Genomic DNA, 26832 nt, shown 5'->3' on the forward strand with positions numbered 1-26832 from the left:
TATTTTTGTATTCACACTATTTAGAGATATTGGCCACCCAATTTACTCTCAAGGCCTTACCAAAGTGGATATTCACACCAGGCAGATATTCCTATCCTCTACTCGACGCTCGATACTTGATTTGCAACAGGAGACAAAAGGAGAATTCGCGAGGAGTGTTCGCAGCCTATCAGAAGGCAACATCCTAAAATGCAGTGAATAGCTGATTCCCAACGGTGTTTATGCATCACCGAGGCATAATTAGCAAAGAGATTTTGTACGCGTCTCAAACACCACAAGTCTACAACTTCAAGCTTGACAACGATGGTGGTGATTAAGCTCATATCAAAGCGCTGTTGTGGTTATCAAAAGCTTAACGACAAGCACAAGGAAAGCAAGTTTTCTATTATGACCAATAATTCAGAGTTGAAGATTCATACATGGCATCAAACATCGACAAGTTTGCCAGCGGTGACCGCTTTACATCATCAGTTAGAGAATCTTTGCATGATGAGTGTTCCAAATTTTGCATGTTTTGTTTGTCAACATAATCATAAACTTTCTAGTTCAAGCCGCCTTTTACATTATCTGTTGTAAGTTATTGTCATGCTTGTTGGTTATCATCATATCAAATTTGTACGGGTTATAGACACTGCCACGACAATCATGTGGTAAGACCTTCCAAAAGTATTTGTTCTCAGACCCATTTTTGTTGCATTTTCATGAGGTTACTAGGTACACCTTAAACCCAAGGTTTGGCAATGAACCAAAAACTCCACTTTTGGTAGCTAATTTTTTTACCTACACCCTATCTGTTCAAGGGGGGTTTACAGATATAGCACCAAGTTATGGATAAACCAAAAATCCTTGGTTGTGAGAGAACCTAATACTCACGGTTGACGAATACACCAAAAACTCGAGGTATTATGAGTTGCTTGTCCAGTTCGGGCTTGAGGGAGGGATTGTTGAGTTTTCAAGCCCTCCACCAATGGGAAAGATCTTTTGTAGCAGGCAGTTGCATGGTAGTTAGCATGTTTCAGTTTGCATGGCAAGGAGTTTCTATATGTAAAGGCTTTGAATTAATCAAATGATATAGCGTTTTTGAGTCGACCTCTCTCTCTCTCTCTCTCTCTCTCTCGTATACTCTCTTCGTCCTCTTCTGCATCCCTTTTTCATGGCTTGTTCTCGGCTCCACCCCCCATAGCTGCTGCTCGCTCCAACAAAGATTTTCCTTATATTCTCTCCCCCAAACGATTCTATCACACCTCATATGGTTTTAACTTTTGGTCTCATGAGTCATTTTGGCCTTTTGCAGACATTTACAACATTTCATCTCTCTCTCTCTCTCTCTCATCTCAATCCACAAGGCCATCTTACAAAATCCTCTCCAAGATATCTTGGGAAACCGACCTCTTAATATTAGAAATGTCAATATATCACAGCTGGTTCTCAGTACAACTTCAACAGAACGTATAACAGATGTAGCATAGATGATAGCCTCTGGTAGACCATCTACTTCGAACCCTGCATTTATGCAAAATAGAGTATATTCTGATCAATAGGGGATGTGGAGGCTGGAGCTGAACCATTAACCAGCACCACTCTTTTTTAGTCATTTTGGATGTGATAATATCAATTCCTACACAACAGGTGGCATATGTGATATATCTAGGTTGCCTTCAGTATCATGAAGTAAACCTCTTAATAGAGGTTGACGTGAAATTTGTGATAAATCTTGCATACATCAACCTCATCATCAAACAGGTTAGATGCAAAGGTTGGCAAAGCAGCTTTTCACCATCGACTTCTTACAACATTTGCTTTTTAATGGGAAGGATTACAAAATTGGCAGGAGAACCCTCTCTGGCAGCCATCCTAGTATAGTTCTTCTCTGCAATGAGTTTATGGCAATACAGGGATGATTACAAAGAGCCTTGGAAGTAACACCTTTTTTTTATACAACCAGGGCTTGAGATTTCCAGGGAAAAAAGGCATTGTTCCTTGGGAACATACTTAAATAGTACAAACACATCAGCCACAGGATCCTGTGGTATTAGGTAGGGAAGATGCCCCTTCGTGTATTTACTAAGCCAGGTGCCCTGCCTTACATTGGCCCACAGCCGCCAAACCATGATTAGGCCATATTATGTACAAAATAGAGACCTCCAGGCTCATACTGAAAATGACCCAATGGTTGCTAACCAGTTTTGGCAGATTCACTGACTTGAGTCTCGGCGTCAGGATTGCTTGCTGGAGTAGAGACATCAGCTGGTGTTGATTGAACAGTTTCAGAAGGCACCACATCTTGTGCTAGCTCCAAAACTAGGAGCGTAGATCTGTGCACATACAGGCATTACTGTTAACAAAACAAAATAACGAAGTACAAACCTCATGCCAGGAGTTTTGCTTTTGCAGCCCTTACACTATACCTGGGCAATGTAGAGCGCACTGCTGGCTTACTCGCATGCTTGGTAAGTGGCACTCTTATATTTGGATGACGAATCAAGGCCTTTTCCAAATGTAAAGCAGGTAACTGATGAGCAATACAAAAAATTATAATGTTAGGTTTCCAACCAGCCAGGTATGCCAGTCGCTAACTGCAAAGCAATTGCAACAAGAATTTATGTTTAATGCTAGTGTTTTTCCTTTTCTTTTCTACTTTTTCCCTTTTTGTTTTTCTTCCTTTTTGAGAGAGAGAAGAAGAAGAAGAAGAGAGTTTTAACGTCGTAGGAAACTATCCCAAGAGACCTTAAGAGAGAGAGGGGGAGACGCATGAGAGAGAGAGAGAGAGAGATGTTAGATTAAAGGTCTTCAAAAGGCCAAAATGACCTTTGAGACCAAACTGATACAATCTTGGTGGATCTAATACAATGTCTGGGTACAAAAGTAAGATGAAGTAAAGTGAAAAACTAAAACCTTAACTACTAGATGTGAACTAAGCAGCTAGCTGGAACTGTGTAGGAAATGAGTAGGGGGGGTAAGAGTAGTGGCTGGGGGCTAATGCAACACAATGTGGGTGTGCGTGTGGGAATGTGATGGGTGAGAGCTGATACAAAGGCTGATACAAGATGAGCAGGATGTGCAATCCTCAAAAGAGTTAAATCATAGGAGATCCATCATCCGTTACTGGCGGATCTCATCAATCTCCTCCATGGTCAGTAGTCTGACCGGGCGTCGTGCATGTCAGGCCAAAGTGATCCGAATCCTCTGATGCAGCCTCCGTCGATGCAGCCTCTAGTCGTGGGCGGCTAGATTTCCCTAGCTCGGTCGCTCGATCGATCAACGTGCCTCTGATGTGAGGAGAATGTGAGCTCCGCTATGGTAGCTACACCTCTGGCTGCCCAGTGTCCACTCTAAAGAAGTCTGTGATCCATCTATGAGGCTGGCTAGCCTCTCCTCTCATCAGGCTCTCTCTGTGTTTGCGCAGCTCAAGAAAAAACAGACCCAGACATCTCTGGTCCTCATACCCCATGACTCTAGAGAGTGGTCCAAAGTCCTCTCTGAACAGGCAGTGAAAGCGCCTCGTATCTCATAGTAAGCTAGTCAATGACATGTGTACTGCAACTCTGTCTCAGCCTCCATGTGACATAGGGGACATGTCCTGGCCTCGGTTGGAACTCCGCTATATCTACCAGTCTCGATCCGAAGCCGGTGTGGAGATGTGCGTATCTGCCCAATAGCACATCGTATCCCATGAGATAAGTGGGTGTCCATGTATCTGAGCCTCGTCATAAAGCCATCCTCAGTAAGCTAGAGAAGATGCTCTCTGTAGAAAGCCATCTTCGTGCCCAACTCTTGAGCCGGCTGTATCCAAGTCCTCCTAGTATCTAGCAGAATCAGATCTTGGGGGATGAGCCTGGTGATCTCGGACTGTGTAAGAGTCAGAGAGGGTGCATCCAATGAGTAATGGGCAATCTGTCCATGCTGAACCCATGTACCTGAAACCATGATGTCATCTCCTCATACCAGCATGCTGTGTCTCCTTGCAAAGCTAACTGTTGAGAGGACTCAAGTGCTAGGCGGGAATATCAGTCTTTGGGGAGGTCCCTCAAGTAGTGTAAAAAGGAGACTGATCTGGTAAGCGCTTCAACCACTAGTGGGGAGGCAGCTAGCTTTGCTCGAATAATGTCACGTGGTACTGAAGCCTTGGCTCTAATAAGCTGCGAGATCATAGAGACTAGAGGCTTCTCCATATCTCCCCATCCATCAATGCAACCCGACCTCCCGTGATAGTCCAATGAAGGCCCCATATCTGAACTCCATAGAGCAATGCGGAAGCCACCAAAGTGTCAAAAAGCCAGAGCTTCGCCCGAGGCTCCTGAAACTGAATTTGTGAACACATCCTCTTCAATCCACCCAATGCTGCATGTGCTCTAGTCAGTTTAGTGTCTGTTGCTCTCCTCAATGAAAATTCTGGTCCACTAAAGACCACCCCAAGGTAGGTGTAAGCATCTGTATACTCCACTGTCTCATGGCTGTATGTGAATGTGGGTGCTGATCTCCTGGTCCATTGTGGGGTGGTGTTAAACACCATGACCTTGGTTTTACCAAGGTTGACAGACAAACCACTGTTGTGAGCAAACCTATGCAAAGCATCCAAGTGATGTTGCATCCCCTCTGGAGAGTGGAGGGCAACACAATATCATCAACATACAACAATAGTGGAATCCATGTCCCTGCCAACTGTGTCCTGCTACAGGTTGCCTGCCACAAGACCACTCACCGTCCCGGTGAGAGAGAACACTGAAACTAGCAAACACCACTGAAACTAGCGAAGAATGGTGAAACCTTCAGGAAAAATGCAACGAGCCTCACTGGAGCTCTCTGGAGAAGAAATGATGAAATGTTGTATTTGCAGAATATGAGGAAGAAGTAAGCAACCTGCCACACTAAGATAGGTTGACACAGAACAGAAACCGAAAAAGGCCCTCCAAATTTAGCCAGTTTTCTTCGAGGCGACCCGCCAACTGGCCTGGAATTTTCAATTTTTTGTCCTTTAGAAAATACACTAAAGCCGATTCTCTGTGAACATTGCGGGGTAGGGATGAGAGGAGGTTGTAAGGGCGAGGGGTTGATTAGAGGGTGGTTAGGGGTGAGAGGGGGAGGGAGGGGTAGAGAGGGGCGAGGGGGTGGGTAAGGACTAGGGGGTAGAGAGGGTCTAGGGGGTGGGTAGAGTCTAGGCGTGGGTAGGGGCGATGAGAGGGTAGAGTCTAGGAGGGTGGGGAGGATCTAGGGGTGGGTAGGTAGGGGCGAGGGGCTAGAGAGGGATGAGGGGGTAGGTAGGGTATAGAGGTGGATAGGGGCGAGGGAGGATAGGTAGGGGCGATGGGTTGGACAGGGACGAGGGGGTGGGTAGGGTCTAGGAGGTGGGTAGGGGCGAGGGGGTGAGGGTAGGGACGAGGAGAGGGGTGGTGAGGGACGAGAGGGGGTAGGTAGGGGCGAGTGCAACATAATAGCATACTACCATGGTGACCAGCAGAAGCAAAAGCCACACGTAGCCTCCTGTGATATCAAGAACAATGCCACCTGGTGATATTCGTCCATGCTTTCCATTTCTTTGAAAATACTTGACTATCCAATAGGGATTGAATGCCGGGAAAATGCCAACATCAAGCTTGAAGATGTTGAAGATGCCAATCCCGTCAAACAAAGAAAAACCACACAAGGACACAAGTGGGAAAGAAGAACGCCACCTTCTCAGTTCCAAAGTGTTGTAGGCTGAAGAGGATTACTAGAATGGCAATATAGATAAGGACAACATATTCTTCTTGTAAGCATCCTTTTGGAAGCTCGTCGAAGGGAAGTTCATCATATACAGAAGAGAGCTTTGGCTTGGTGGGAGAGTTAAGACACACATGGGGCTGAGGTGGAGGTGTATGTGAACTCTTGTAGATCCTCTACACTGGCTGCTGGCTCAGGGAGCTCATTGGGCTCAAGTATTGTAGAAAACATGGAAGAGGATGTATCCTTAGGCAAAGGTTGAATACAGACTCCATAGCAAGCCATAGACTTGGTAGCTTCCAACCACTCCAACAAGGCTTCTTCTGAACCATTAGGTGGAGTGGGCTGCTCAAATTCAAGGTTGGACTCCATTGACAAGGAGCTATGTTGCACCATTGGATCTATGCCTCCTTCAAGCCGCACCATGTCATAGAGCGACACTTGTTGGAAGGTGTACTTCAAGATCGTCTCTGATGTAAGCTTTTCTTACCAGTGGTTTCTCTGGAACCTTGATCTGCTGTAAGTCGGCTACTGCTTCCAAGAAAGCTTCATCAATATCGGACAGCAGAGATGAGGATCCTTGCTTGGCACTAGGGGATGGCTTATCGACAGTTGGAAGCGGGGTATCCATTGGCAGGATAGTGCATGGAAGAGTGGAACTTGTTGGAAGCTCTCTGGACCCGAGTGAGGACACTAGTGGGCTCATGGACCTACTTGAACTTGTCCCGAGGAGCCACCACATGAGTAGAAGGTGATGATTGAGGGATGGTGCCAACTGTTATCGAATTGATTTTGGGAAAGGTGAATTCAGGTGGACTTGAAGTCGTAGATGCACGTTGTTTTGGACAGTCCTTACTATAGTGATCATGAGACTCGGGGCAATGTTGGTGAGGAGGACACCCTTCTTGCAGAGGACATTTGCTTTGGTAATGCCCATATTCCCCGCATCTGTAGCACAAAATGGGCCGATTGGATGGGCGAGTCGAAGGACAAGGCAGTCTTTGCTCCTGCTGCACGGAGGTGGAGGTGGAGGTGGACGTGTAGAAGCCTTGAGGGGCCGAGGGAGCGTTTGCATGATAAAACTTTGAGATGGAAAAGTGCTTTGCATACTTTGCATAGGAGGAGTTGTTAGCAAAGGGGGCATCTGGTTGCGATGACCATAGGGAGAAACCATGTTGGATGTAGGTGCTAACCCCTGTTGGAGAGTAGGACCAAGACTCGGCTGTACTTGCCGCAATCCTTTTTAGTAGTAGCAATCCTTGTCTTCATGTCCAGACTTTTCACAGAAGTGGCAATAAGACTGAAGGAGGCAGTCTTGTGGAGGGTGCCCTGCAGAGCGGCATGAGCTACACCAAACCATAGCCTTAGTCTCTTGCCGAGACCTGAGCTCCTCTAGCTCGCGCTTGATCTGGTCCAAAGTCTCATGATGTGGAGGCTTCTCCTGTCAAAGAGAGAAAAATCTTTCCTCTTGAAGAGCTCATTGTAACTTCAGGGCTTCGAGTTCCCTGCGTAAAGAAGTCAAAGGATCGGAAGGACTTTCCAAAAAGACCGAGGTGGTCTCTACCTGAGGGGAGTCGGTGAAGAGCTTCCTAGCCCCTTCTATCGGAGTAGCAGCCGCGAAAAACTCCTCCACAGTGGCGCCAGTTCGGAGACTCTCTCGGAGTTCTAGCTGAGAAGTTTTGGGAAGAGCCTTTTCCACCCACTTCTTAACCATAAATTCACCTGGGTGCTGAGGAAGCTTAGGGACCAGAGACTTGGTTCTGGTCATGAGTTCTACAAAAGTATCATTTGGCTGGAGCATCAGGTTGGCCAACTCATCCAGAACCTTCTCTAGGAAGTCCGCTAGCTTGAAGGCTTCACAGAACTGCTTTCGTAATGTGGCCTAAGTCATAAAGTGGTTCTCACTGTACCATTCCTCTGCTAAGCCATCCAAGGTTGATGGAAAGAGTACTAGGTAGGCGTCTTCTCTGTTGAGACCACGACCCCTGCAGAGGGATACAAATCTCCTAGCATGGTTGTCTACATCCTCTGTGGAGAGACCTTTGAAAGTAAGGAACTTAATGTTCACCTTAGCCAGAACGCTTGTCAGCTCCTCCATGGCTATCTGCTCCTGAACTTGTTGCTCAAGAGGTTGCTGTAACACACATGGTGAGAACTGTATCGGGGCACGTGACCTTGGAGGCAAAGATCTGGTTGAAGGAATGGAGGTAGATGCGTGGGAGGGTAGGGGTAACGGGGCTCGTGGACTTCTACTTGGCACGATAGATTGATGCTTTTTGTGGTAGTACTTTGGTGGGCTCGGTAGTTAGCTTTGTCGATCTTTAGACTGCCTTGTATTTCTCATGTAGTAGCAACAATCCACCCCACAAGCTCTGGGTGTCAAGATCCTCGAACTTGCTGGATAGTCTAGACCCGCTAGACCAGACCCACTAGACCCTAGACCACTCTTGCTGAATAGGGGCGAGAGAGACTAGACCAACTAGACCAAGTTGGACGAGTCGAAGCTGGTCTAGGGCGAAGCTGGTCTAGACCAAGCTGGCCTAGGACGAAGCTGGTCTAGGGCAAAGCTAATCTAGACCAAGCTGGTCTAGGGCAAGGCGAAGCTAGTCTACAGCAAAGAAGCTAGTCAAGACCAAGCTGGTGTAGGGCGAGGCGAAGCTGGTCTAGGGCGAATTTGGACTAGACCAAGCCAGACGAGGCGAAGCTAAAGCTGGACCAGACTAGTCAAAACGAGCAGATTAGCACAAAAGCCTCGATTCGACTCTCGACGGAGTGAGACTTCAGTTCAGGTCCCATCGGGTGTGCCAAAATTAAGAGCACATGTAATGGAGATAATGTGTCGTGCTCTCTACAGTGGGTGCTCCTCAGTGCAATGTGCATGAAACCTCACTCCAACAGCAGAGCAAACACAGCAACTCAACAACAAAACCTGAATAGCATGGGACTCGGCTAACTCAGATGAACCAATACAGACTCTGGCATGGAGGCACACTCAGCTCCGAGCCCAAATCTCGCAGGTACAATGGGGGTGTGTTACAGATGGGAGCGCACACGAATAATCAACAAGCTGAAAATAAACACAGTATTTGGGACCAGAAGATGGGCTGGTCCCCCCCCCCCCAAAGAGAATCTTTATTAGGGAGAATCTTTCTTTACAAGCACAGGAACCGGAGTGACCCCTCCGTTCTAGTTCTTCCGATCTGATGGTCAATTTTCTTCTTGTGCGGGAGTCTCCTGAGAGACGAGCTCTCAATTCTGTTTCTGTCTGTTCCCAAAGCCAAAACTCTGCAGACTATTCCGGATTCCTTTCCCGGAATCCCTAAGCGTAGGCCGAGGAGGCCTTCTTGCTCTTTCTCCATGACGGAGTCCTTGCAAAAACACAATCACAAAACAACTACTTGTAGTGCGTATTCACAATCAGTACCTGTTGCTTCGAGTGCGGAAAAACGATCTCCCTTTGCGAGATAGTCACGAGCACTTGCAGTTTCTTGACAGAAAGGAAGCCTCTTGCTGGCGCTAGTAATTTTTGGAACACGGAGAGGATGTGTGGTGTTTTCATAGCTCCCTGGCCGCGGGAATAGCCGGTCTTTCTGCAGCATGAATAGTGAAGCCATATAGCACTAGGAATAGCCGGAGGAGAGAGAGGCCTTGCGCGGCAGATTTAGAAAAGGAGAGAGAAAAAGCGCAAATTCCATAAAACTCAGTGAGTTGAAAATCAATGCTAGATTCTAGGCGTCCCTAGGTGCAGTTCTCAAGCAATGCAAACACAGATTCCTCGTGGGAAAGCGTCTACTTTTCCAGAAAGACACTTATAATATTAGGCTTTTAAAGAAAAGTTTCTCAGAACCCATCTTTATTCTTATGCTTGCGTATTCCTTTGTCCAATTCGGGTTTCCTGCTAGACCAATGGAATATTCCCTTTTCGATGCTCCCATCACCCATCACGTGACGCATCAAGAATATCTGTTTCCTGGTCTCTCCTACCGAACTAACGGTACAACCCCTTCCCAATGCTTAATGTCACCCATCATATGACGCATCAGAGTTTTCCGTTCTTGATGGCTTTTCATAATTCTAGTAGATCTACAGTTCCTAACCTTACGATTCAAGTGCACATATTTAAATATTCTAATTTCCATAAAAAGAAATTACTCAAAAAAATAAGAAAATAGTCCAATTAGCAACAGGGTGTCGAGGCTCAAATGTGCAGGGACGGTGCAGATATGCTGTGCCTGAACTAAAGACTCTCGACCATACAAAGTAGATGATGATAATAGAGTCTCTGATGACTAGAACCAACCACACAGATGTATCTCCTAAAGGGCCACCAACGGCTAGCAGATATCCCAATCCAACTAAGCCTATCTCCAAACTGAGGTGGTGGTGATCTTGGCCACGGTGCCCACTCGACCACCATCTGTATCACTTGCCATGTGTCACTGCCTTGGCAAGAGTCCGTCCAATGTGAACTCCAACCCAACTGCAACTAACTGCATGTCCCGTGTCAGTGCAACAATTTAGGACAACATCTTCACATTCTATGAGGCAGTTGAGTTGGCACACCAATCAATCTAGCCGGTAGCTATCATGTGTCCCGGGACGGGCACCAGGTACCAACGGAAAAGAACAGACTAAACAACTTTAAGCACTTCAAATAAATATTGAACTGAGAGAGAGAAGAAGAGAGTTTTAACGTCGTAGGAAACTATCCCAAGAGACCTTAAAAGATCTAGCCAACGAAGAGAGTTGAACTCAAGACCTGTTATTCAAGAGGGAAATGGCATAATCAATCTACCACACTTTGGTGAGAGAGAGAGAAAAGAAAAGAAAGAAAGAAAGAAAGATTTTTAACGTCTATGTCAGGCCGAAATCGGCCTATGAGACAAATCAAATGTACATGGTGTGTATGTGTCATCTGTCTATCGGAAAGACAAATGAAACAAAACTGATACAAAACTGAACTGAATGTAGGTAGTGGAGTATCTGAGGAGGGATGGAGCTCTATCTCTAGGGGTATATGCATGTCTATATGCTCAGGGTAGTACAATCATGAGAATGCATCAAGCTATCTAGCTCCATCCTGTACTAATGGGGGGATGTAAGATGTGGTACATGGGCAGGTCTGGTGCCAAGGCTACCCGGATGAAAGCTGTCGGGTCGGCCCTCATCTGAGCCACTCGCTCCTCAGTGGCAGGGCGCTCCCGGGCTCGGATCTCCTCGATCTGTCGGTGGTGGGAGCTCGCGCCCCTGTAGCCTGTGACTCGTGGTCGTCGTCTAGCTCGGTTCACCTCCGCCTGTGGGAGTGTCACTCCCCTCTGAGTGTCTGGTGAGCGAGGGGCGGCAATCCTCTGAAGGAAGTCTGTGAGCTGCGACTGTCTCCCCTCTGTCTGTGTAGCTGTGTGTGGCTGTAGTAGTGTGTCCCGATGGCTCTGTATCTCTAGTAAGAAACGTCCGAGCTGTCTCTGATCTCGAGAGTCCATAATCTCTCGGAGAGTGGGCTGTCCTCTGAATAAGGCCTCATACCTGCCTCTGATCTCAGTGTATGCTCTGCATCTACATACAAAGTGCTCCTCACTCTCCACCTCCTCTGTGCAGGCTCTGCAGATTCGCTCCTCCCTGGGAACACCAGTATGTCTCCCGATCTCAATCTCTAACCTGTGTGAAGCCACTCTCAGCTCACCAATCGCCACCCGTGAGCTATGTGGCATATATGTGTCCATGTAGCGTGGTCTCTGTATGAACCCCCCAGACAATATGGTGAGAAAATGGTCTCTGTAATCTGACATCCTCGTCCCCAAGCCAGGTGACTCCCAGACTCTCCTAGTGTATAGCTGCCACAGATCCTGTCTCAATACCAAGTTCCTCTCACTGCGAGAGAGGTGAACATATGGTGAGTCGGGGTCGTACTGGAATGGTGGTAGGCTCTCCATGTCAAGACCGTGTCCCTCAAACCATGCTCTGACCTGTGAGTACCATGCTCTCTCATGCCCACTCTCTGATAGCTGTATAGCTACCTCAAATGCTCTACGAGTAAGTCTGTCAGGAGGTAGCTCTCTCATCCTCTGGATGAACAGACTGTCTAGAATAGTGCCTCTACAACCATAGGTGGTGTGGCGAGCTCGGCTCTAATAATGTCATGTGGCACTGTCTTCTTGCTGCGGAGCAAGCGTGAGATCATACATACCTGTGGCCTCTCAAGCTGTGTCCACTGGTCAGCTGTCAATCCAGGTGCCCATACTGCCGCCGAGTACATCAAGGCCGGGGTGACTAAGGTGTCGAAAAGCCACCCCTTCGTGCGGGGCTCCTGAAAGTGTGCCTGGTGGCATCTCCGCTCTAGCATGGCCAGAGCTGCATATCCTCGGGTGAGCCTGTCAGCAGCAGCCTGCCTCATAGTGAAGGGTCCTGGTAGGCTGGTGAATGTGATGCCAAGGTAGACATAGGAGGTGACTACATCAACCTGTCCTCCTGCTGCTGTGAAGGTGGCAACGCTCCTCACTGCACTGGATGTGTGAAAGATCATAACCTTGGTTTTGCCAAGGTTCACAATCAACCCCCTGTGTGTGCTGAATTCGTCCAAGGCCTCAAGATGGTGTTGCAAGCCCTCGGGTGACTCTGAAATCAACACAATATCATCAGCATATAACATGATGTGGACCGGAGTACCTGCCAAGTCGCTCCCCTCTCCTCCTGCTCGCAGTATGTAGTCGAAGATCTCGTCGATGTAGAGCCCAAAGAGTGTCGGGGAGAGTGGGCATCCTTGCTTAACACCAATGGTGCTAGCAATGGTCTCTGAAAAACCGCCTGGGCAACGAACTCGACCCGTCACCCTCTCGTAGAGAGCATATATGGCCCAAATCATCTCTGTTGGTACCCCAATGCTGTGAAGGCGCTGGAAGAGTCTCTCGCGTGGGACTGTGTCAAAGGCCTTGCGGAAATCCACAAAGCAGCAGTAAAGCCTCTTCTTCCGCGCCTTTGCCCCATCAATGAGGCAGCGCAGAACGAAGATGTGATCAGTGGTGGAGAAAGCTCGTCTGAAACCTGCCTGGCCTGGAGCTCGTAAACCCTCGATCTCTGCGTAGCAGCTGAGCTGTGCCTCAAGTACTGCTCCATATAGCTTGGCCATCGTGTGGCCAATCATGATAGTCCTGTAGTTCCCTGGGTCCAGGGAGTCGCCAGATTTGTGGATAGGCACTATGGTGTGCTGTGTCCACTCCTCTGGGAAGCCCTCCCCTATAGCCCGGTTGAAGACATGTGCAATCAACGGGGCTATAGTGGAGGCCGCATAAATGATGTGCTCACTTTGTAATCCAGTATGGTCAGCTGATCGTCTATGCTGCATGCGGCGCATGGCCCTCTCTACCATCTCTGCTGTAAAGAAGGAGGAGCAAGTGGGGCGTGGCTCGTGTGGCTGTGGGATAGGAGGCTGCCCTGGCACCTCATAAAGTCGCTCTGCATAATCATGCCATATCTGTGGATCCTCAATAGCTGTAGTCGGACGTGGCTCGCGCAGGGTGCGCCATGCCGTCGCGCTATCCATGCTCATGAATAGGCGGTATAGCTCAAGCTCCTGTGCCTCTTCGAATGCTCGCCGCTTTTGGTGTGTCAGCGTCTTCATATGCCGTCTGGCCTCTCTCTCTGTGATCTCTCCTAAGGCTCGCCGTGCACGGAGGCGTCGGTATAGCTCTCTGCACTCATCATCATACCAACGGTTCTGAGGCATAGTCCCGGGGGGGGGGGGAGTGCGTCCTGTGTGAGTGGTGTGTGGAAAAGAGCTAATAGCTGAAGTGTGGAGAACGGAAGAGATATGTGATGTGAGAACTGAGAGTGGTGTGGATGGGTGGAGGAGGCATAGGCCATGCTCGACCTCGGCCGAGTAAAGAGAGGCTAGCTCATGTGTGAAATGGATGGTGGTGTGTGGAGTGTGTGCTGTGGAGCTGTGTGGGATGGTATCTCCGGTGATGGAGAAAGAGAGGTATGTGTGGTCGACTCCGATGGGTATGGGTGGAATGGTGAAGGATGTGATAAGGTGTGTAGCCTCCCTGGGTCCCAGAATATAGTCGACTGTACTCCCCCCTCCCTCTGCAACTCCATGTGGCATACAAGTCAGGCCCCTTGAGGTGGGCCACTGGACCATCTCGTTATAAATAACGAGACGGTGCTGGGAGCCAAGTCGAAGTAGATGTCGTCCGTAGGCTGTGACTGGAGCTCTGTCTGCTGTATCTCTCATAGTAGCCTCCTCATCTAGAGTGTGTAGTGCCTCTGGGTCCTCGTGGTCATATGCCTCACACTGCTCACTGCGCGTACGAGCATTGAAGTCTCCCATAAGGAAGACTTCACCCAGTGTGGAGTACTCCATAATCTCCTCCGTGAGGGTTGCGTACGGTGACTCCTGCTCAATAGGGGCGAATCTGGAGCCTGTGGGGGCAAAGTAGCAAAGGGCAATGTAGACGATCCTGTCTCGTGAGAGCTCGAGGCGAATCCACATGTAGCGGGCCTGTGGGTCCCGGGCAACAATCTGTAGTCTACTGTGAAGCCCCTGTCTAAAGAGTATGGCCACTCCTCCTGAGCCGCGAGTGGTGTGCTGGCGCAAACATCCCCGATGTAGAGACTCCCATTGGAATCCATGTATCCGTGGTAACCCTCTCTCTGGGCTCTCGTGTGTCTCTGTAAGTAGAATGATGTCTCGACCTCTCATCACCTCCTCAAGTCTCTCTGGGTGTGTCCATAGGTCTCCATTGCAATTCCAAACCGTGACATGAATCTCCTCGTGTGTCCCACAGGCCGCGAGTCCCTATGCGATGGTCTTGCCATCAATGATAACCCTACCATCTCGATATACTGCCTTCTTCCCTTCTTTGCGGGCTTGGTGGACTCTAGGCATGCACGCGCGACGGTGATCTTGTTGCATCTTTGTGAGGTCATCATCAAGATAAATCGGGGGGCCTTCTAGCCCTCTCAAGATGACCCTCTTTCGGAGGAAAGAAGTTCGAGACTCCTCGGAGGCGAATTGGAGGATGAGAGCTGTCTTCTTTGGATCTTTGCCGGCTCTCCAAACTTTGGAGAAAGGGATCTCTTCTTCCTTGTATCCCATTTTCTTGCATAAAGCTTTCCCATCGCTCTCGGGTTTAGACCCTTCTTCTTCTTATATCGTTCACTCGCACATTGAGACGACGAGCTTGTCGCATCTTCTCCTCCTCGATGGTTGTGTGTACGATGAGTACCTCATCGTTTTGGGCTTCCTCTCTTGCTACCTTCTTGATGTTCTTTTTGACCACTTTGACCCATCCTTCTTTGGTGGCCTCTAATTTGTCCTCAATGCTTGCGGTGAGGGCTTTGGTGATCTCCTCCTTGAGGGCTTCCTTAGCCTCCTCTTTAATCTCTCCTTCCTCGGGGGTGAGGGATGTGATGGAAGCATGAAGGAGATCGATTTGTGCCTTCATCTCTTCTTGCTCTTTCCTCCATCTCTCCCTCTCCTTCTCGTTCTCCCGTTCCCTTCTCTCCTTCTCCTCTTTGAGATTTTGGATTTCCGCTCTCATGTCCTTCTCTTCGTTCCATAGCTTGAGGAAGGTGGCTTTCTCCTCCTCCCATATCTCTCTCTCCATCCGCCATTCTTTCATGTCCTTCTCCAATTGTGCAAGCCTCTTGTTCGTGAGCATGAAGGTTGTCTTCATTGTCAATGTCGGCGTCTTGATGATGGGGGAAGACATGGTTGTCTTCGTAACTACCCTCTCTTCATATTGTGAAGAAGAGGGGAGAAGGGGAAGAGAGGGAGTACGTGTGTGTATGCGTGTATGTGTGTAGTGTGTGTGTGGGTATGTATCCGTGTGTGTGTGTGTGTGTGTGTGTGTGAGAGAGAGAGAGAGAGAGAGAGAGAGAGAGAGAGAGGCTGCGTGAGAGAGAGAGAGAGATGGCTGCGTGATGGGGAGCGAGGAGGGGCTGCGTGAGAGGGAGGGAGGGGCTGCGTGAGAGAGAGAGAGAGAGAGAGAGAGAGAGAGATTGGGGGCAGCGGGCCTGGTGCACTTGGTAATGCTGCAACAGTGAGGCAGCGGCAAGTGCTACAGCCTTGGCAGCGTGCAGTAACAGGTCAGCCACAACGGGTTCAACAGCAGCAGCAGCAGTGGCGCGCGCAGGGGGTGAAACAGCATCAGCGGGTGAGAGCAGCAGCCACGTGCAGGCCTCGAGGAGGGGCTGCGTGAGAGGGAGGGAGGGGCTGCGTGAGAGAGAGAGAGAGAGAGAGAGAGAGAGAGAGAGAGAGAGAGAGAGAGAGAGAGAGAGAGAGAGAGAGCATTGTCCCCAAACCTTGGCGCCCCTTTCGGTATTTTTGTATATTGCTTGAACTCAATACAGCTTCCATGGATTTGCTCTGCATCCCCTGCGGGTAGACTGCCAGAGTGAGAGCCCATGGGTCATACTGCATATCTCGGCCGAGAAGCCTAAACTCTAGAAGAAACTACAGAAGCCTAAACTCTGGAAGGAGCAATAGAAGAAGTTTTACCAACTTGCAAAGTCGTGCCAAGTGGCCTATCACTAAAGAGGAGTTCCCGCCAACTTATGGGACCCCGTCCTATGGGGCCCAAGTGACTACAAGGCATTAAATAAAGTGGACCCACACACTCACACACAAAGAGAATTGCGTGGAGAACAGATGACGTAGCAGGCCTGTATGGACAACGCGCAATTTCCGCTGACGTGGCATTTTATGGACGCCCGCATTTGGCACTATAGGCTGCTGACGTGGCATCTTTTGCGCCGGCAGCTGTTTACGCTAACTTTTGAGCACCAAATGCTTTTAAGACTGGTAGCTTTTCATGTGACTGCTTTTGAGAGACCAACGTTCTTCAGTGGCTTGATACGTTGATAGACCGCTTTTGGTGTGTACAAAGTAGCGTTTATATGCATGGTCATATGTACAAAAAGATGTAGATACATGCATTTGGGAGCTTTGCAAAGTGGTTTCAAGTTCGAAAAAAGATGCAGCGTGTACACATTGTGAATAGTCAGGTTCGCCCGCTAGCAGTCGGACACATGTACATGCACGTATAGGGTATCGGGGCCTTCGATATGGTTCTAGGTGGCTTATTTTGGCTCTAGAGAATGTGTTTGAGCTTTCTACAATGTAAATAATGCAAGCGACAAGTATGGGTGCTCTCATCCCGCTCGAGAAGTTTCGGACATGTAGTAACTGTCTATTTACGGGGCCTGATCTGCGGTGATGCGTGCACCGCCCTAGAAGTGGTCAAAAATAGAATGTGGGGATGTGGAAAAGTGCTCTGGGTATCGAGGATCAAACGTACAAAATTTGGTAAATTTGGTAAATTTTGGAGTCCGTTTGGGGTTTTTTTCCCGAAGAATGCCCGCCAGGGTTCAAAATTGGCCAAAACTGGGTCAAAAAAGGTCAAAAAATGGTCAAAAAAGGTGTGAAATGGCTTCAAATTGCCACATCACTCACGGTGCCATGATAGTCCAGGCTGAGGGAGAACTTTTGAAGAGCAATATCAACACTTTCACCTCTCTGTGTGTGGGAGGAAGCGGGGTTCCTACAGGTGGTCTAGTGCAGTCCCGTTGCGTTCGCATCCTGTTTTCGAGTGTGTGGAGGAGTGAATGAGAGCTTTCTCTCTTCAATTTTGCACTTGGGAGAGTCTATGGAAGTTTTGAGGTTTCGATGGATGTGTGTGTACAAGGAATTAAGGGAAGATGGTGCGGCTTTCTGCAAGACTATGTGACCTTGTATCGGTGCCATTAGGGTTGGCACTACTCCAAAGAGTCCAACAGAGTGGAGTTTGGTGAAGTTTTTGCAATGGTTTGAAAGAGGCCATTTGTGGCTGGAGTTTTTGAGTTTTTGATGGTTTTTCTTGTATATTTTGGTCACCATCTATTGTGATTTCAAGTGTTGATCAACTTGACTCACCTTGTAGTGTCTGCGGGCAAGCAAGGGCTTGTAAGTCGAGACGTTTGAAGTTTGAATCGAGCTTGTGGGTAGATTTTTTAGAGAGCTATTGAGTTGTGGTGAGTGAGGTGAGGAATTCAAGTAAATTTCTTGTGGTGTTGAGTTGTCTGGGTGTGTGAGTGTGCGCACGACGTCTTTTGCTCTATCATCCTTTGGCGATCCCGCTGGGGAGCGGAAATTTGCCGGTTGTGCACCCAGGTGAAGCAGTTTTGCTGTGAAGTTCGAGCTTTATTGAAGAAAAGTGGTGGTTTGGTTGAGGTGCAAGACTTCAACTTTTGTGGAGTTATTCACGCAAGGGAGAAGCGACTCCGAAGAGATGGCTTATAGTCGGCCAGTGTTCACAGGGAAGGAGGATGTGAAGGACTGGATTGCGGACTTCGAGTGGCATACGCTTGGTATGCCCATTGTGAATGACGAAGCAAAGATTCATGTATTTCCTCTTGCGCTCAAAGGAAAAGCTCGGGAGTGGTTTGAAGGTTTAGAGGAAGACAAAAAGCAAACATGGGAGCAGGTGAAGTTGGCAATTTTTGACAGGTTTGGGAAGAAACAACAGAAGCGACAACAAAATTGAGAGGTTTGCAGCAAGATGTTCATGCTAACTTTAAAGTGTTTTTGCAACACTTCAAAGGACTTTGGGCTCAATTAGAGGCGGCATCCCAGGTACCTCCAAGGCATTTCTTTAAAGTGCGTCAGTTTATGGATTGTCTCCATCCAAGTGTAAGGGAGAAGGTCGATCAAGATGAGCCTGCTACATTTGAAAGAGCTGTGGAAATTGCCGAGGCCAAGAGCAAGAAGATCAAGAGAAGGTGGGAGCAAGGCATGACACACGCTGAGCCAGTTGTGGTGCAACCAATGGTCCCTGTGACAACGGATGATAGAGTGGAGCGAGCGGTTCAAGGTCCAGATCCCGTTACGGCCCAGGTTTGGCAGATCTTGCCGGTCAGTTGCAAGAATTAAGAATTAGCATAATAAATAGGAACCAAAGAGAGGAATAGCCAGCTGGGAGAGGTAGGGGACGAAGGCTACAAGGAAGCTGCTACAATTGTGATGAAGAGGGTCACTACGCCCCTGATTGTCCTGAACCATGAAGAGAGAGAGGAGGGATATACCCCTTATATGGACGTGGTCGAGGGAGAATAGAAGAAAATCGTCAAGAGCGGGCACTAGAAGCACCGCCACCGCAACAACAACCACAACCGTTGCCTAAAAATGGAGAAGGCAGAGCTATTAACATCATTACCCTTGAGCATCAAGATGTGGATGTTTTGGTCAATAAGAGAGCTAGGCATGATAGGGAGAAAGAGACAGAAGAAGAGAGGGAAACAAGAGCAAGGAAAGGAAAGGCTAAGGTAGAAGACAAACCAGAGAGTAGCAAGAGGCGGCGAAGAAGGAAAATTGGTCCAAAGGACTACCTCCTTGGCCAAGGTGTTGAAGACTATGATATTGTCGACGACATATGAAATCAAAAGGCAAATATAACTTTTGGTCAGTTGGTGGCTTTGAACGCTAAATTGAGGAGGCAGTGGACCAAGTGTGTGAGTATGCGATTTCCTTCCAAGAAGGAAAAGCATCAAAGCATGGTGTCATCTTTGAGGGTTGGTCACCCAGTGGATATGGTGCCAATAGTTGAAGCTATGCTGGGAAAGAAGACGGAAGTGCAAGCATATGTGGATGGTGGTGCCCAGGTGTATCATGACCGAGGCTATCATGAAGGAAGCAGGCGTTAAGATGTCAGTGAATGCTTCGATCCGTATGAGGATGGCCAACCACAAAAAGCATGGTGTCTTGGAATAGCTGAAGATGAGAAGATAAAAGTCTTGGGGATTGAGTGCTTGGTTGATTGCTACGTGATGCAAGCGGGTGAGAATGCTTATCCGATAATTTTAGGGAGGCCATGGCTTATAACCCTTGGTGCTAAGCAGGATTGGGGTTGGGCTTGATCACCATCCCCAACAAAGAGAAAGAGAGAACCATTGTCTACAACATGAAGACACACGAGAGCCGTACACAGCCCCTAGTTGAGATGCAAGATACAGATTCGATAGAAACTACGTCATACGATAGTGATGCTTCGTCTACGTCATCAGAACAAAGTGTAGAGGAAGGCTTGATGCAATTATGTCCTGATCTTTTTGGGAGAAGTGTTGAAAAGGAAGCATTGGTGCATGATGTGAAGGTCAAGGAGGAGAAGGATAGTCCAAAAGCAATTGTAGAGCCTGCCAAAGTGAACGCAAGGAGCATGCTAGGAGAGGACTTGACAGAGAAAGAAAAGAAGGAGTATGAAGACATGTTCGCAAAGTTTCCAAAGCTATTTTCCACTGAATATACAGAGTTGCAAGGAGCTAAAGGAGTCGAGCATAAAATCAATTTAAAAGAAGGTGCCAAGCCAAAGGTTCAAAAGCTTAGGAGGTTGGGGGTCATTCACGAGAAGGCACTTCGTGAAGAGGTGATGAAGCTTTTAGAAGCAGATTTCATCTTTCGAGTAGAATGGGTCTCTCCAGTAGTTATTGTGCCCAAGAAGAACGGAAGATTAAGGATATGTGTCGATTTCAAACCTTTGAATGCTGCCACAAAAAGGAATCATTATCCACTACCCTTCCTAAATGAAATCCTCAATCAGGTTGCAGGTCATGAACGTTACTCAATCATGGATGGATTTTCTGGCTACTTTCAGATCTTGATAGCGATTGAAGATCGATTGAAGACGACCTTCATTACTCCTTGGGGTTGTTTTGCATACAAAAGAATGCCTTTTGGGCTAGTTAATGCATATGCTACCTTCCAAGGATGGATGGATAGAGTGTTTGGTCCCTACTTGGGTAAGTTCATTCGCGTTTTCATGGATGACATTGGGTGTTATAGCTCAAGGGTCACACATTTGGAGAAGCTGAGGTTGAGTTTTGAAAGGCTTCAACAAGAGGGTGGGCAACTCAACCCAAAGAAGTGTAAGTTTGCTCATGCCAGAGTCCATTTGCTAAGACATGTGGTTCCCCAAAATGGAATAGAAGCTGATCCAGAGAAAGTTAAGGCTTTATTGCTTATGGATCCGCCTAGCAACACAAAGGATTTGGCATCATTTGTGCATAAGCTCAAGTACTTGTCACGCTTTTTTTGGATGCTATGTCAGTATGTGTATCCTCTCCAGAAATTGAGTCAAAGAGTTCAAGGGTTTGAGTGGAATCAAGACATGCGACAGGCTTTTGATGGTATCAAGGAGGTATTGTGTGCTTTACCAACAGTGAGTCCTCCCGACTTGCAGTCGATTTTCTATGTATCTATTAGTGTGGGATCAATAGCTTTTGGGTCGGTTCTCTTACAAAAGCAAGGAAGGAACTTCAAGCCAGTTTATTTTGAGAGCAAGATGAAGAATGTAAGCGAGTTCTCCTACACGGAAATGGAACAGTGGGTATTTGCCTTGGGTCTTGCTTGTCGAAGGTTCAAAACCTATCTGTTGCCCCAAAAGTTCTATGTGCTCACCACATCGAATCTTTTGCCTGATGTAGTACAACATTTGAAGCCTAGCAAGCGCATCTTAAAGTGAACTTTGGAGCTTCAAGAGTATGAGTTTGAGTTTAAAGTGGATCATTCTGTTAAAGCTCACTTCGCAGACATATTGGTACATAAGGGATGGGAGCTTCCATCTTACCCAAGGGTTGACAAGGATAATCATGAAGAGGAAGTAGATATTACAGATGCGTATACAATGATGTTTGATGGTGCATACAGGAAAGTTCTACGAAAGGCAAGTGGTGGCGTAGTCATTAAGAACCCAAAAGGCGATGTAATCTTTTCTAGAGCTTACGATCTTGACAAAGCTGAAAGTAACAATGAGGCCAAGTATCTCACGCTTTTCCTTGGGTTGAAGCAGTGTTGAATTTGGATTGAAGAGGGTCATTGCAAAAGGGATGCGTTGCTAGTCATGAATCAGTTGCTTGGTTTGTGGAATATTAAGAAAGACAATTTGAAGAAGTGGTTCTATGGCATCAAGAAGCTTTTGCATGAGTTTGAGAAGAGCATGTTCCTCGTGAGCAGAATAAAGAAGCTGATGAGTTGGCTAGGGACAAGCTGGATGCCTTGGTAGCTCCTTTGAAGGTCAAGCAAGCCTTGTATGCAGGAAGGGAATCATTGCAAGATGTAGAAGTATTTCTTAGTAAAGGGCAATGTCCAGAGGGCATGTCAAAGGTTCGGCGTAAGAGAATAGTTGCAAAAGCAAGAAACTACACATCGATAGGTGAGGATCTCATGCTTTATGGCAAGGATAACATTTGAGAAAAGTGCCGTACAAAGAAGAGATAGGCTTGATTTTGGAGCACTGCCATGAAGAAACAGGCCATCAAGGCAAGGATCAGGTTGTCTTTCGTGTTTTGAGAGCAGGTTACTATTGGACCTCTATGAATGCCAAGTGTTTGCAAATCGGAAGCTTTTGGCTGAGCCTCAAAAAGCTATAATGTCTTTTGATGCATTTGCAAAATGGGGAGTAGATGTTGTAGGTCCAATGCCGAGGACCAACAATGGCAAAAGGTATATCCTTGTGGCTGTGGACTATTTGACAAAATGGGTGGAGGCAAAAGCAGTAAAAGATGTACCAGCAGGAAGAGTGGCCTCTTTTTTATATGAACAGGTGTGTTGCAGGTTTGGAGCTCCTATGGTTACCATTTCTGATCGTGGACCAGGATTTAGGGGAAAACTTGTTGCTGCTCTCATGGAGAAATTGAAAATGCAGCATAGGCATTCTTCTCCTTACTACCCACAATGCAATGGGTTGGTTGAGAACTGCAATGGTCAAATTGTGAAGATGCTATCAAAGTATGCTAGAGAGCATTCTAAAGAGTGGGACTTGGACTTGGAAAAGTGTTTGTGGGCTTATAGAACTGCGTATAGAGTGTCCACACAATTTACATCATATGAGCTTGTTTATGGAAAGGAAGCTCTTATGCCCATACAGGTGCAGTTGGATGTCTTGAAGTTGTTGTGCAGAATGCAAGGTGAGCATAATGACAAGCTGCAAGAAAGAATTATTTCTCTTGAGTTGTTACGGATGAATAGAGAGAAAGCTAGTGATTATTATCTTCAACAAGCAGAGACAAGGATGGAGAAAATGAATAAGAGGCTGCCAGAGAAAGAGATCAAAGAGGGAGATTTGGTGATGAAGTATGATTCTCGCTTGGATTTTACTTTTCAAAAGAAGTTGAGACTCAAATGGTTGGGTCCATACAGAGTGAAGCATGTATTTTCTAACGGCACATATGAGTTGGAAAAATTGTTTGGTGAACGTTTGCGCTACAGAATAAATGGTTATAAATTGAAGAAATATTTTGCGAGGGATGTGGTTCCAAATGCAAATAGTCTCTTGGTTGAGCATAAATGCTCTACCTAGAGGGTGGGCAATGATGATAGACCGCTTTTGGCGTGTACAAAGTAGCGTTTATATGCATGGTCATATGTACAAAAAGATGTAAATTCATGCATTTGGAAGCTTTGCAAAGTGGTTTCAAGTTCGAAAAAAGATGCAACGTCTACACATTGTGAATAGTCAAGTTCGCGCGCTAGCAGTTGGACACATGTACATGCCCGTATAGGGTATCCGGGCCTTGGATATAGTTCTAGGTGGCTTATTTTGGCTCTAGAGAATGTGTTTGAGCTTTCTAAAATGTAAATATTGCAAGCGACAAGTATAGGTACTCTAATCCCGCTCGAGAAGTTTGGGACATGCAGTAACTGTCTATTTACGGTGCCTGATCTGCGGTGATGAGTGCATCGCCCTAGAAGTGGTCAAAAATAGAATGTGGGGATGTGGAAAAGTGCTTTGGGTATCGAGGATCAAACGTACAAGATTTGGTGAATTTTGGAGTCCGTTTGGGGTTTTGCCCGCAAAAAATGCCCGCCAAGGGTCAAAATTGGCCAAAATTGGGCAAAAAAAGGTCAAAAAATGGTCAAAAAAGGTGTGAAATGGCTTCAAATTGCTACATCACTCACGGTGCCGTGATGGTCCACGCTGAGGGAGAACTTTTGAAGAGCAATATCAACACTTTCACCTCTCTGTGTGTGGGAGGAAGCAGGATTCCTACAGGTGGTCTAGTGCAGTCCCGTTGCGTTCGCATCCTGTTTTCGAGTGTGTGGAGGAGGGAATGAGAGCTTTCTCTCTTCAATTTTGCACTTGGGAGAGTCTATGGAAGTTCTGAGGTTTCCATGGTTGTGTGTGTGCAAGGAATTGAGGAAGAAGGTGCGGCTTTCTGCAAGACTATGTGACCTTGTATCGGTGCCATTAGGGTTGGCGCTACTCCAAAGAGTCCAACAGAGTTGAGTTAGGTGAAGCTTTTGCAATGGTTTGAGAGAGGCCATTTGTTGTTGGAGTTTTTGAGTTTTTGATGGTTTCTCTTGTATATTTTAGTCACCATTTACTGTGATTTCAAGTGTTGATCAACTCGACTCACCTTGTAGTGTCGGCGGGCAGGCAAGGGCTTGTAAGTCGAGGCGTGTGGAGTTAGAATCGAGCTTGTGGGTACATTTTTTAGAGAGCTCTTGAGTTGTGGTGAGTGAGGTGAGGAATTCAAGTAAATTTCTTGTGTGGTGTTGAGTTGTTTGGGTGTGTGAGTGAGCACACGGCGTCTTTTGCTACATCAACGTCAACAATTCGTGGCATCTCCCCTTCTTATAAGAAAGTAATCGTCCGCAATTACAACATATCTGCAAAACAACTCGAGGCTCAAAAATTTCTAAGGGACAATTAGTTTTCTTATTCCAAATTAGAGCTCTTGATTTTTTGGGTCGTTGGCTTCCCATAAAAATCTCATCTAATAAGGAGTCTCATTCCAGATTGAAGCTCTTAATATCTTGGGTCGTTGGTTTCCCAGAAAAATCTCATCCAATAAGGAGTATTCAGTGGTTGGCACATCACTATGCAGCACAAATGCTCACATATGCATAGTACAAGACATAGAAACATAAAGCCGAGGTTTCTTGCTTTGTAAAAGCTGAGCAATTCGTGCATCAATGTCACAAACGGGAGCGCACACGAATAATCAACAAGTTGAAAATAAATAATCTTTCAACTAAACAGAGTTGAAGGAGAAGTTTGACACAGTATTTGGGACCAAAAGATGGGTTGGTCCCCCCCCTTAAAGAGAATCCTTTATTAGGGAGAATCTTTTTACAAGCACAAGAACCGGAGAAAACCTCTCCATTCTAATTCTCTGACTCGATGTTCATTCCATCCCGTAAGGGAAATCCGAGAGACGAGCTCTCAATCTTTTTTCCGTTTGTACTGGGTCGAGTCAAGAGTCATGGGATACGAAGATCAGAGATACCTGGGTTTGTTCTTGCTCGAGCTGCGCAGACACAGAGATAGCTTGATGAATGGCGAGGCTAGCCAATCTCAAAGACGGATCACAGACTTTTTCAGAGTAGACGCGGGATAGCTGCAAGAGCCACTCCCACAGCAGAGCTCCCCCTCGTCTCACACCAGAGGCACACTGATCGATCGAGCGATTGAACTGGGAAATCCAGGCGCCCACGACTACGGAGGACTACACAGCATCGACGGAGGCTACGTCAGAAGATCCGGAGCACGCTGGCCAGGCGCCCGGTCAGACTACTAACCATGGAGGAGATTTATGAGATTCGCCCAAGACCGATGTTAGATCTCTTGTGATTCAGCTATCCCAGCAAGCCGCCCATTTTTGCCCATCTTTGCTTAGTTTTTTGCTTAGTTCACATCGACCAATCTAGGATCCCATAGTATATCTCTTTGTTTTGTATTGTTGTTATTTTGTTACTATGACTTGGTATCATATCCACCACCTTGTAACTTTCTGGTCTCATAGGTCACTATGGCCTTTTGAAGACGTTAATATAACATTTCATTTCATTTCTCTCTCTCTCTCTCTCTCTCTCTCTCTCTCTCTCTCTCTCTCTCTCTCTCTCTGGAAAAAGTCAAGGCTGTATATTACTGAGTACAAAATAATCCCAGCGGATGCCAAAATAGCCTATCACGTGGGGTGTACAAGCTGAATGTAAGGAGGAGAGCCACTATAGTGACTACTCGACTAGAACAATCTCATGGTGGTCGGTGTGAGGAGTGGAGGAGAAACCACTGTGGAGGGGCATAATGCCAAGAGAGTGCTCTAGTCAAAGACTCCTTCCCAGCCACAATGAGGGGGGATCTGAACCGTGCCTCGCATGACTGCATCCCACTGTGAAGGAGCGGCAGAATCAATCTCAAGCAGTCTGTCTGGCACCCCGCGACCAATGTCATAAGGTTCTGCCACAAAATCTGCATCCACAATACCTGTCTCATGGAACAATCGCATAGAGGCAGCAGGGCCAGAGTCCCAAGCAGCCCAATCAATGTGAGTCCTCTCTCCAAGCTCACGAGGTGGATTAACCGAACAATCAAGAACTGTAGCATTCCAAATGAGAGGCTGGCGCTCAATCTCCTCACGACATGAGGGAGGTGAGCGTACGATAGCCTGTCTCATGGAAACCCAAATCTGAAGGAGCGATCGGAGAAAGGGTGAGAGGGTGGAAGTGGACAAGGGGGCATCCGTAAAGAGAAAACGATACCCTGAATGCCAAGTATGATCGTCTCTAGTGCCGAGTCGTGGAGTCACTGTGCAAAGAGCAGCCTGAAGAAGCATCTTCCAAGGTTCTTGGCCGGGAAAAAGACCCCGAACAATAAGCTTGGTAAGAAGCACGCGGCTCTGTAACTCTGGATCAATAATGCCAAGGCCTCCCTCTGACCTAGGACGAATGATCGTGGACCAGCGAACTCGAGCACGAGTATCAATAGTCCCATCTGTGCCACTCCATAAAAAGTTCCTCACTAGTCGGTGGAGCTGAGTTATCACACCGGAATGTAACATCCAACAAAAAGCTGTATACCATACTGTAGCCAGAATGACTTGGTTGGCGACCAATGCACGGCCAGCCAACGACAGATGACGTGAAGACCAATGGCATAGCTTCCTGCGAATAGAGTGTAGTACGGGTGCAAAATGCTGCTGTGAGGAAACATCAAATCCAACCTGGAAGCCCAAATATCTGCATGTCTGACCCGGTTGCAGCCATGTGAATCCATTAGCTACCCCCCAAGTAGGTATGTCAGCACTGCCAACCAATAACCCATAGGATTTATGCTAGTTAATGCGTGCACCACTGGCAATGCAAAAAACCTGTAGGGCGTCCCG

General features: G+C 47.2%; 1 protein-coding gene across 2 annotated transcripts in view; it reads right to left on the reverse strand.

Moving 5' to 3' along the window:
- Positions 1–1374: 1374 nt before the first annotated feature.
- Positions 1375–26832, reverse strand: part of LOC147453425 (uncharacterized) — a 170256-nt gene continuing 144798 nt past the window's right edge. For both annotated transcript variants that reach the window (XM_086515610.1, XM_086515611.1), the window contains exons 26-27: positions 2409–2512; positions 1375–2315 (exon numbers count right to left, since the gene is read on the reverse strand). In XM_086515610.1, the coding sequence (XP_086371736.1) occupies positions 2177–2315; positions 2409–2512 (243 nt within the window). In that variant the 3' untranslated portion in view covers positions 1375–2176. The remainder of the gene's footprint in view (positions 2316–2408; positions 2513–26832) is intronic.

This window comes from Adiantum capillus-veneris, chromosome 7, assembly GCF_014529385.1.
Source record: "Adiantum capillus-veneris isolate H3 chromosome 7, ASM1452938v2, whole genome shotgun sequence".
In the NCBI taxonomy this organism is placed as follows: Eukaryota; Viridiplantae; Streptophyta; class Polypodiopsida; order Polypodiales; family Pteridaceae; genus Adiantum; species Adiantum capillus-veneris.